Source organism: Argopecten irradians, unplaced genomic scaffold, assembly GCF_041381155.1.
Source record: "Argopecten irradians isolate NY unplaced genomic scaffold, Ai_NY scaffold_0285, whole genome shotgun sequence".
NCBI classification, from domain to species: Eukaryota; Metazoa; Mollusca; class Bivalvia; order Pectinida; family Pectinidae; genus Argopecten; species Argopecten irradians.
Window position 1 is genome coordinate 51,718 of NW_027187752.1, and position 12,768 is coordinate 64,485.

At 34.4% G+C, this 12,768-nt stretch overlaps 1 protein-coding gene across 1 annotated transcript; it reads left to right on the forward strand.

Moving 5' to 3' along the window:
* The first annotated feature begins 7,740 nt into the window (after positions 1-7,740).
* Positions 7,741-12,592, forward strand: LOC138312350 (uncharacterized). Its single transcript, XM_069253259.1, has 6 exons — positions 7,741-7,890; positions 8,632-8,779; positions 9,289-9,381; positions 10,352-10,383; positions 10,886-10,939; positions 11,633-12,592. Exons 1-6 carry the CDS (start codon positions 7,771-7,773, stop codon positions 12,575-12,577), a joined length of 1,392 nt encoding a protein of 463 aa, XP_069109360.1. The 5' UTR covers positions 7,741-7,770; the 3' UTR covers positions 12,578-12,592.
* Positions 12,593-12,768: the final 176 nt, after the last annotated feature.

Consider the following 12,768-nt stretch of genomic DNA (forward strand, 5'->3'; position numbering starts at 1 on the left):
TCCTTACCCTACAACTGGTGCTGATGACAACCTTACTCTACAACTGGTGCTGATGACAACCTAAACCCTACAACTGGTGGTGAGACATCCTTACCCTACAACTGATGCTGATGACAACCTTACCCTACAACTGGTGGTGAGACAACCTTACCCTACAACTGATGTTGAGACAACCTTACTCTACAACTAGTGGTGAGACAACCTTACTCTACAACTGGTGGTGAGACAACCTTACCCTACAACTGGTGGTGAGACAACCTTACTCTACAACTGGTGCTGATGACAACCTTACCCTACAACTGGTGGTGAGACATCCTTACCCTACAACTGATGCTGAGACAACCTTACCCTACAACTGATGGTGAGACAACCTTACCCTGCAACTGATGGTGAGACATCCTTACCCTACAACTGGTGGTGAGACATCCTTACCCTACAACTGATGCTGATGACATCCTTACCCTACAACTGATTGTGAAACAACCTTACCCTGCAACTGATGGTGAGACATCCTTACCCTACAACTGATGGTGAGACATCCTTACCCTACAACTGATGCTGATGACATCCTTACCCTACAACTGATGCTGATGACAACCTTACCCTACAACTGATAGTGAGACAACCTCACTCTACAACTGATGGTGAGACAGCCTTAGTCTACAACTGGTGGTGAGACAACCTTACCCTACAACTGGTGTTGAGACATCCTTACCCTACAACTGGTAATGAAGACAATCTTACCCTACAACTGGTGCTGATGACAACCTTAGTAAACAACTGGTGCTCATGACAACCTTAGTAAACAACTGGTGCTCATGACAACCTTCCATTCAACCCGTGCTGAGACAACCTTAATCTTCTTCATTTGGTGCTGATGACAACCTTCCATTCAACTCATAGTTAGACAACCTTAACCTACAAATGATTAGACTACCAAACCCTTCAACTGATGAACATTAATTAAGATGCTGTCTACAAGTATAAAGACATTTATTGTGTGATGCCATGCCTCCAAAGAAAAAAGAACTAAAAAGAAAATGTGGGTGAAGATCAATTTGTTTAGAATCCTAATAAACTGATACATGACAGCATCTATAATTTGTTGGCTGATACAAGTGATCCCCACATTTTAATGCTGCCTAGCTAATTGCTAGAAGGTCCCAAGCCCTTGAAAAAGCAGAGGGAAATGTTATTTCACTTTAATTTTGGTAATTTATATGAAAATATTGTTTAGTAGCTATTGCCAATTCGCTTTTTAACATGGGCAAAAGCATCTTTATCAGAGAGTAAACATTTAGTGGAAACTACCATTTGATAACAGATTGTAGACCGGTGACCAAAGTTATTATATACAAAGAAAGGTCAAACCAATTGTCATACTCTTCTATGGTGTAACAGGTTAACACAACTACTTTTCCAAGTAGATGATTCAGGTTCAAATCCTGATGGAAGTGTACAATTGGTTTGCTATCATAAAATAATTTGAATACCAATCTGAAATACTTTATGCTCTCTGCATCACTAAGTCTTTTAGGCGATAACTGATAATGCTGATGTGTTTTAGTTTAAACACATTTTATTTGAACAAAGTCAAAAAGAATAAGCTGCAAATTATACAACTTAGGATTGCCCTCTCCCATACAAATGTATATGATGTTACATAATAAAATACACAATAGCGGCATTAATGACTGTATGAAACATTATAACAAAATTATATGTAAAAGAAAGAAAGAAAAAAAAACAAACAAACAGCAATTATTTGTAGTCACATATGATTTGTTTAGTCATACCAGAACCCACATTTTATAACTACAGATTGTACATGTATAATCGTTTTAACATTTGACATTCATGACATGACTAATTCTGTAAACTTGAACATTAATTTTATAAACAATATAAAATTATATATAATAATAATGATTTTACAATAAATATCTCACAAATACATTTTGGCATTATTGTTCTTTAAAAAAATATCACTAAACAAGATTTGACAATTAAATACCAGCAATTATCATTTAGCAACCAGTGAATGTTAGATCAAACAAAACTATTAGTATTTCTAATCAAAATATTGGCAAGAGCCTTGCAAAACAGAAAAATGACTGTATTTATGTTTAAAAGCCCAATGTGTTTTACAAAGCTGCAGATTCAAAGTTTAGTAAGTATTAATTCTATTGTATATTCTTATGCAAAATACATTGATAAGATGAACTTAGAGTACCAAACAAAAGCAAGAATCCTTGTGTAAATCTATGTAAACATAAAAGCTTTATCTTGCTATTTTGCCCATGATTTAGTGATAGTCAACTACCCAGTGTTAAATATAACAGTACCGGGGACAATATGACAACCAACATTATGAAATTCAAAATTTATATTTAACCATTGAACTGCATTCAGTTGCCAATTATGGGAGTATAAATGCCAACTAAACAGTAGCATTTGAACTGAATGTAGCTCAATGCTTATATTTACATTTGATAACTTTTATGATAAAATACAACAAGATTTTGATTCTATAATGAATTACCAATTCATTATTGGCAAGGATTAAACAGACATTTTCCGGGATCACTATGACATCAAAAGAAGCAGATGTGAGTTCATACACTGGTGAATGCCAGCTGTGTAAGGTTACATTGTGGGGTTCCAATCAAAATATAATTAATATAAATATATTCAATAATTTGATATCAATTCATTTTACTGTTTTAAATTTCATATTACAAAGTCTATAAATCACATAACTTTTACTAAATTACAATTATACCTTTTGAAATACAAATGTATGCATACAATATTTCATAAAACAGTGAAAATCAATGTATGCATGTGACCTCAATAGTGTAATACACATACGTTTCTTACATCTGTTCTAATGAGGTCTTTGTTTTGAACTTATAACTAGTATCAACATTTGTTAATGACTTTTAGGACTGTATGAAAATCCATTTAAAAATAAGTCAATTTTACTAGGGACATTCATCAAATGTACATGGTATATGTTTTTGACATCCAATATAATTGTTGTGGTTATTTGGATCATCCTGGTTTTTATTTGCAGTCATTAAAAAAAGCAGAACAAACTACATATACTATTTGTTTTATTTTTACATGCTGCTAAGAATGGTAAGCACAATATTACCATTTACAACATAAAACTATCAAAAGTAGATCAACAATATGTATCTACATGTAAAACTTTAATAAAAAATATTAATACCGGTGTTTCTTTCTTCACAAGTATCAGAGATGTAGATCTGTAACTTATACGTTTAGGAAAACTATAGTGACTTTTATGAAATATCAAAAACAAATGTTACAGGAAAAAACAACATAAAATAACCTGCATTAATCGTATATTGATAGTACAGGAATTTAATTGTTACCCTTTTCCGTGTACATTTTATGGTATATACGTTCTTGACCCATTAAAGTAGTGATATCCGGCACGTTGTAATTGAATGATTCTTTAAAAAACATGACACAATCAATTTAAAAAACAAAAACACAATCGAAAATTTTATGCAAAATTGCTATTTTTGTATTACGCGCCATGAAAAGTAGGTTTAAATTGCGGTTACGATCTCCCGTTGTTCATGCGGCCGCCTTAGCGCAGTCGGTAGAGCACTCGGCTAGTATTCTGAGGGTTCCGGGTTCGAATCCCGGTCTGGCCGCTACATTTTCTCCTCCTCTCTAAGTCTGTGGTAAAGGTAATCATGCACCATCATAAAATGTATATTGTGTTACATCATCTGTTAAGTATTAAAATGTGTCTAAATTGTGATGAACGGAGCAGCACGTCGGAATCGCAGATCAAATATGAAATAAGTAATAAGACTAGAATATACGATTCAATTGTAGATCCAATGAAATTCGTTTGTTTAAAATCTCTTATTTATCATTATATAATGCATGCAGAGAATACTTGTTTCATACAATAGTTGCACGACTGTCCAAATCTGTTTATTGACGTTTCAGATCTGTCAACATGCCAACGTGATAATAAAACCTATGGGTGCTGCATCTCAAATATATAATCCATTATATGATAACATATATCATACAGAGCTTTATAAGAATACAAAATTAGACATATTTAATCTAGATAAACATAGATTAGAATGAATGAAAGAGATTGGATCATACACTCTAGATCATTTAACTAAATACATTAACATCCAACATTAGAGTCAGCACAATATACGAGGTGTGATACACATACATCGATTCCACATTTTCCACTATGAACCAGGTTTAAACTAGCACATCATGCACAGTAATGTAATGGCACATCTAGACAAGAGTAACATCCTCACAAATCTCCAACATGGCTTTCGACAAAAATTCTCCAATGAAACCCAACTCATTCTCACTATTGACGACACCTCGCCAAAAACCTTGACAATAAATAAAACAAACTGATATCGCACTTCTAGATTTTTGTTAAACCTTCGATAAAAAGTTCCACACATTCGACAGTCAACCCTATTTGAGTCTGACTCTAGATCTGGAAGAAGATACAAGATTGAAGTCATTTACGCCCTTTCTTCACGCGTATCGAACGCGAAACGGGAGATGTGATCCCGATCGGGAGCTCACGAAATCGACTGACCCTTGATCTCTAATACCGCAGAAACAACGAGGCTTCAAGCTGGAAAACGTGTGGAGAATTCCTCAAATTTTTCCCCGTTGTTTACAGTCGGAAAGACGTTCTACGTTTACCCAGTGTAGAAAAATATACATGTTTTTTATACGTTTCATACAAAATAGAAAAGAACAAAGTGCGGTAACAGAAACGTAACTCCTGTAAAGCTATAATTAGAAAAGAAACTCTTCGGATAAAAGGTGTGATGTATTTATATTATTTCTTCATACCGATAGATTGATGTATGGCTTTGCGATAAAGCTGCCGCATGGCGACGGAGACAACGGAGACATACGGTCTAACAAAGGAGGGTCACAAATCGTTTACGGGTTTTATATTGGTATTGAAGCAGTTAATCAGTAGTTTCCTGATACTAGCGATATCAACAAAAGATACCTAACGATAGTTGATTGAACAAATTAGAGTTTGGCGGCATAGTCACCAGTCACCTTACATTTATTTCTGCAAGCGGGTATGCTGAAGTTGTAGTAGACTAACGTCATTGTACCCAAATTGATACTGTACCCAAATTGATACCCTAATTGAAAAAATACCTAAAACGTTTGTGTTGTTAAAGTTTACCTCATTTCTCAGTGGGTGATACCAAAGATGCATCATTTATTGATAATTACGCTTCGTTTTATGTAAACTATTTCTGTTATTTTTCATCTTAAAGATAACTTTGAAATTGAGAACTCTGTCTGAAACGTGTTAATCCCTAGAAATGTGGCCGTGCGACAATTACTATTTGTACTATAATCGTGTTTTTTTTTTCAAAGCGTAAGGCCTCCTCAAAGAAAATATTCTTAAATTATGAAATTTAAGATATAAACACTAAACAGAAATAGAAAAAATATAGTTGCCCACACATTATTTTTTTATTTAGTCACGTTCAAATTGCTCTTTTATATAGCGTTATTTCTCCATCTTAATTTTTACTAAAACCATTACTAGATTCAATTATTTTGTAACTTGATTGATTCAGAATTGTTTGTAGTTTTTTTACATTGAATTTTTCTACAATCATTAAAAATAATTGATAGTGGTCCTTTGACATATACACCACATTGGAACTATATAAGCTTAGGTGAATGCCACAGAAAAAACTGATTTTAAATCATTGAAATATCACACAAGTCATTGTGTGGTGTTACGGGGAACCAAATTAGCACAGGTAACCGTTGTGAAAACACTTGTACAATTTTTAAAGTAAAATGTATAACTGTATTCAGTATAACTTGTTATAATAAACGCAAATACGTCCCCTTTATAAAGTAAAATGACAAAAAATCTATATAAATTGATTTTTCTTAATTGTATACAACCGTGGGTAACCGTTACAGTAGGCCTACCTACTGTCAGTAGGCCTATTCGTAACTTCATAACGTTATATTACACGTATACGTAGTCTACATTGAGTTGGATTTGTAGTAGAGATTGCCCTAAGTATTGTAACACTTAAAGAGATTGTTACAGATTGTTACGCAATCAATCAGAGTACACCCCCAATAGTCCATGAGGGTCCAGGTATTCCTCTGGCTCTTATCGGACTTAGAATTTTACCCCTGATATACCCCTCTTCATATATATATACGATATAACCAAATATTGCACAAGTCAATATCAGTTTGGGGCGATATCATATATTTCCTTGAGTGATGTATATGTAGCTGGATTGGACTTGGTCGATCATCTGTGACCAGGTAGCTCAGTCGGTAGAGCACTCGGCTAGTGTTCTGAGGGTCCCGTGTTTCAAATCCTGGTCTGGCTGCTACATTTTCTCTTCTCCTGTATGTATCACATTTCCTCTTAGGCTCTAAAGTAATATCACACCTTGAAAGTATATCGCACCCCTCTAAAATTTCAGGTTTTGCCTTTATCATTGGGTTAATTTTTGTTTCTAGTTTATAAAGAGATAAATTTCATTTTAAACAGACGTTAGAAATTGTTGACAGCTACATCGGAACATTGAAATACCGAAGCTGAGAATGATGTCGTAACTATAAGAAAGGGAAAACAACCTCGCCTTGACAACCCCCATATCCAGTGATTACATTCAATTTAAGTCATATTGAGGGATGGCTCAGGCACTATCCCATCACGAGACAATACTATGAGGCAATATATAGTGCCCTCTCAACCAGGCCATAATGGGTTTAGTACATCATCCTAACATGAGACCCGTTTTCATGTCATCGTCGTAACAGAAGCACGTCAAGCAACGTCACCTCGCTATCTCCATTTCCACACACCACATTGTTATATTTTACAGTACAACATATGAATTGTTGGAGAAATCTGTGTTTCTAGAAAACGGGATTCAGCGCTAGCCTCACGAAGATTTAAAAGTAGATCAATATAGAACATGAGTAAATGTCTTTTGTAGAAAAGCAACATTTGCTTCAATCCCGCACACAACAGCATGTCTGCCATTTTGACGTTTTCGTCGGAGCACAACTAATAATGAAATGGTAATGGTGACGTCACAATACATTTACGTTCAATTTCGCGCCACTTCAATAGTGCCCGCTTGCCCGGACACTATTTCAAATAGTACCCATGTGTGTAGTCAATCAGAATCCGGTATTCTGTCACGTGATGTACTAATACTTGTTTTGTTCTGTTGCCATATCTTTTACTATGAGATAGATATAGTCCAGGGATGTAGTGATCGTATGTGATTGGAACCCCTGGAATATCGAGGATGGGAGGTCCCAGGTTCCATGTTCTTAGATCTACATACCTATAGATACGTCTCACATAATCGTTCAAAAATAAATTATTTTATATTTCAAAACTTTTTATTTGAATATGGAGATTTAATTACAAGTACAATTACAAGTTCAATGTAAAAAGATATTTTAGCAAGTAAAAGTTTAGGGAACTTACTATTTTTAGCCAGTGACGAAAAAATATAAAATTTGAGCCCTGAGTATAGATCTATCGGCATCATCTCCAAACATGACTATAATGAAAAGTAATACATGTAATATAATAAATGCATTTTCACTTGTATTAAATTGTCAGCTTTAAACAAAAGTTTAATTATTTTAAACAATATTTGTTATATATGTTTCAGTTTGTGGTTGAGACCTTGTGTCCTTGACAGGATGAGGAAGATTCGGCTGTCGGATACTGATATTGAATTCTTTGATTTGGAAGTTTCTCCTACAGAGTTTTTGTTCTTCCAAAAGCACAAAGATGCTTTCAGATGCATGTGGAAGGAACAGGTACGAAAATTTATATGCAATTTAGACTTTCGCAGGTTTTTTTTGTTAACTTCCTTATGTTATGCACTATCAACAGGAATGATTTTACAGTATAGATAAAACTGATAGGAAACCGCCACTTATCATGACTTTATGGCTCCACCCCTTCACTAATATAACAGGTCTTCACACCACTGTTTATTATTCCATATTTGCATATTACAGAGTTACCTCCCTTGCGGGTAGTTATCCATTTGACGTCATTATTTTTTTTTGCGAAACTTGCATCGTTTTCTCTGAAACTATGACTTATGCTTGCAAACACATGATGTCACAATCAATACCTATCGGCAAGAGCAGACAACTTTGAAATATGCAAATACAGAATAGAATACAATGAAAAAGTAGGAAAAAAGGATAATAAACTTGTACATTTTCATAGCCCATTGTGGGCCTGGTCAGAAAATAACAACACCAACTATGTATACTTGGCAATGCAGAAGCTTGTTATTGCTATCTTTAAAGAAAGTTTCAAAGTATTGAACTGAAATTCTCAAAATTCAGTAAAAGCACCATATTCATATAAGGTTGTTGTTATATTTTTATAAAAAAAGTGAAAAATTGCACAAAATGTGAAGCCAGGTAGTCTTGAATCATTCTGTCATGCAGCGACTGATTTTTTTTCACATATGCATGACGTGTGATGTTTTTATTGTGAATTGTACATGTGGTTTAGAATATTTCCTTTCACATATTTTACAGGGGAAACCATTTTGGACAAAGTTTACAATAACTTTCCAAAGTTTTACTGTGAAACATGGAGTCATCAAACAGATGTCGTGTGACACGCCAAAGTTTGAAAATCTTTTGGACCAAGCTTTTATTTACATACATGAGCAGTTTGTAGATGGTAGGTGGAGTTTTCCATGTTTCAAAATTCATTTATACATTCTTTAACCTATATTTTGGAAAAATGAAAGTTATCAAACTGTTTTACTCCATAAAGTTATAATTAATGTACCATATTCGACACAAGTGACCAGGGTGCTTATAAATTTCGGCACATCAGGGGTCCTTTATAATAGAAACAAATTTGGACTTGCTTTTCATAAAATTATTCTACAAAGAAAACCATAAATCAATTTGAAAAAGAAATCGGTACGAAAACTGTTGCATTTTCTTCTCTAAAATATGATGTAACATGCATAGAAAGACGACAAAACAATCAGTAGATTATTCAGTACCTATATACAAGGGCAGATAAGTAATGTGTAAATACAGAATAAATCACATGCTACAACTGATATAAAAATCATTTTTCTTAAGACATTATTTTTTATCAAAAATGAAAAAATGCATACTTTAAGAAAAATTTTAAATTTGATACCTGTTTTGTCAACTTGTTATTTTATGTTGCAGGAAAAGAAGCCACGGCTCGGAGTTTTATAGATGAGTGTGCAAAACTTGCTCAAAACCATGATAAATTTCCACACCTTGACTCCAAATCATTCAGTATGTTGAAGTTTCTCTCCTGTTCAGTAACATTTAAATAAAATATGTTTATAAAGCAAACATTAAGTGACATGTTTGGCTAGTGAGGCCATACAAAACAAAATGTTCTTCGGGTAACCCAACTGACCCTTTAAAATGAATGCTTTATAACCAAAAAACTTTAAGCATAAAGCAAACAAATAGCATCGATCCTAAAATATTATTTGTTTTGTGTAAAATCAGGATTTCTAATAGAGATTCTGTGTGTACGTGTATTCAATATTTCAAAGGAAGAGGAAAATAAGAAAAAAGCAGAGAAAAGACCCCTCTTTCTATTGTCTGATATCATTCTTTGGTGTGTGCCTAACTTCCTCTGTGATCTTTTATTTAAAAGGTGTTACTGGAAACATATTACAGTATATATATTAATGGCCTAATCAAGTGGTCTCAAGATGAATCTTGGCATGAGTATATATGTTTGTGAACCCTGTACTGCTCTATATTTGCATATTACATAGTTATCTGCCCTTGTGGGTAGGTATTGATTGTGACGTCATGGGTTTTTGAGCGTAACATCATATTTTGTGGAGCAAATGATGTAAATTGCACTCATAAAATAATGACGTTTCAATTGATATCTACCCGCAAGGGAGCTAACTCTGTAATATGCAAAGACAGAATACTGCTCTGTGCTTGTTTGATCTGGCTCGACTGTTATACAGTTTAGCTAGGTCAGCGTAGGAAATGCCAATAGACATGATATGAAATATTAGGATGCATCGAGTAAAATCAGGTTATAAATCAGTTACTTTTTGTGATTTGTGTTACCTGTTCATTATAAAAATTTGAATTGTCTTAATTGATGAGCAGGAAATAATGTTCAGGTATAAATTCATCAGTTACAAATTTCATCTGTTACCTGACAAATGTGTACATTTCAATACCTTGTGTTGTAATGGATTTGTATTGATATAATACCTTTATGTTACAGCAAAAGATCCGTTCTATTCAAGAGAATACAAGGTGGGTACAGGATATTGTATGTTATGTAGGTGTTTCGATAGTCAAAACATTTAACCTGTATAACCTTTGTCACTGGTCAAAGTTCATTATGGTAATTGAGATACACAATGTACTTATACATACAACTAACTACAATGTATTGACTTTTATACATAGCTTAATGCAGGCGCACATATAGTATTATCATTTCGTAATTCACATAGAATCATAAACTTCTTAAATAATCGTGAAGTTGTACAACACTGCTATTTCATGAAACAAAGACTTAAGATGTTGACAGATGCTACATATTTTTAACAAAACAATTTCCTGTCTATGATGTACTGTGATGTAAACACTATAGCACATACCATACGAGTGGGACATCATATTGTGCACAGAAGTAATGTAAGTGTACATGGTTGTTATTAATGTCTAATATGCTAATGTTCATCAATTGCTCTAAAATCTAGGAAGATGAATGTGTCATTTCCTGTACTAAATGAATTTTATTTCCACAGAGACCTTTTCCGACGTTTTTTTTGGTAGTCCTGACCAGAAGAGTTCATATGTCAAGGTAAATTTGTACTGTTCTTTTTCCATTTGTATGTGCATTTAATAAATTATAAAGTGTAGTACCATTCAAGTGAAATGTGTCTGAAATACCAAATCATGCATGAAAGTCAGACATTTCTGTGATTTAAAAAGGTTTTAAAAGGACAATTCAGTCCAAGAGTGCATTAAAATTTGCACATATACTGGAAACAAATCGGTTGTAACGGAATTTAGAGAAGTTGATATTAGTGTTTTATGCCAGAAAAGCCCACTGTAGTGACTTGTGTGCGAATTGTGCAAATTCGCTCACTGTCCGCCATTACACATTGTGGTAGATCGTCTTGTATGTCGAAACCTGGCCTGCTCCTTGAGTAAAGCAACTTTTGTCTAGAACTAGTGAAATTGCACATACAGTAGTGTGTTTACCCTTTCATGTACATGCTCTTGTCTGAAAAACAATTTCATCAGTGCCTCGGTGATTATAATGTATTGCATTTGTTTAACGTATGGGACATTGACGCATGTATGGATAAAGCATACAGATTGTATCTTCTTAATCACATTGCTATACAATTTGGAATTTCAACAGTATCAATTAAAACACTTAACAATGTCAGTATATTTTCTTTTATGTTTCAAAAGGAATGTAGAACAATACATTGATACTGCATTTTCTTAGGAGGTTATTTACCAACTGTCAATTGCTATATTTCAGGTGTATGTACTGAGCCCCATATACCTGCGGTTTGGTGGATCTGTTTGTCGCTGTTTAAAAAAATGGATGGACGCACCATCGCAGGATTGCAAGGACGAATCATACTGGATACCACCATCGCCTAAACCCGAGATAGAGGATAGTTCAACAACAAAAGCACCAGTGCTTATGTGTACAAACTGTCTAGACGACTGTGGTACCCGCTACTTTAAAGAACGTATATGTGGCAAGATTGATGGACCTCAATTTCTAGATTACTGGAAGTTGGGTGATCCCCGATTCAATGACCCTGACAATCCTCTGTATAATAAAAAAGCAGATCGTGAGAGTGATTGGAGGGACCGGCTATCCCCCGAAGACTTTAGGGATTTTATTCATTTTGCAAAATTTAAATATGGGACAGATGAGGAGAAGTGCAGAGACTGTCTGTCTCTGGTCGATAAAGAGGATGGATATGTAACAAACGTCAACCAAAAACGTGATAATGAAAAAAAGAAAAAAAAGAAAAAGAAGAAAAAGGATAAAGAAGAGATCGCGAGGGAAAAACGTAAAGATGAAGTGGAGGAGGAAGTTCAGAGGATTATAGATCACATAACAGGGAAAAATCCACAGGAGGACATGCCACCTGTCCTGAGGGTGCGTACAGACACCGCTGTCATAGAAACATTATGTCCAGCCGGCAGCACGAGTAACGAAAATACTGTGATTAACGTAAACAGTATTACCATGGCCCCTGAAGCTACAATCCAAAACATTCTCAAAAACAAGAAAATCTTGTTCGGTGTTGACACTAAACGGTCTGATGATGTCAAATTTGGGATCATGGGAAGTGGAGACAATGCAAGAGGTGTTGTCGGTGGTTTTAGAGTGATAAAGCTGGAGGACGAGGTCAATAATGCAAAGGAAATCAAGATATCGGTTAATGCTGTTGATGTAAGTTTTTAATCTTCATTGTTAAAAGTGTAATATTTTGGTTTGGTGTGCTTTGTATATATAACTATTTATTGTGTTTAATAGCCAGGATCATTTCTAATTAGAGATGTGCCAAGTTTAAGTGGTTGAGATCTAGATTATCTGCAGAACTTGGAGAAAAATCACCAACCAGTGGTCAGTTCTTGGCAACTGTTCCACATATG

What these genes read in the sequence shown, in the direction of transcription:
- LOC138312350 (XM_069253259.1), top strand. Translation starts at nt 7,771, where the DNA reads ATGAGGAAGATTCGGCTGTCGGATACTGATATTGAATTCTTTGATTTG. An exon ending in TCTATTCAAGAGAATACAAG is followed by an intron (nt 10,384 to 10,885) that starts GTGGGTACAGGA and finishes ATTTCCACAGAG; the next exon opens with ACCTTTTCCGACGTTTTTTT. An exon ending in AGAAGAGTTCATATGTCAAG is followed by an intron (nt 10,940 to 11,632) that starts GTAAATTTGTAC and finishes GCTATATTTCAG; the next exon opens with GTGTATGTACTGAGCCCCAT.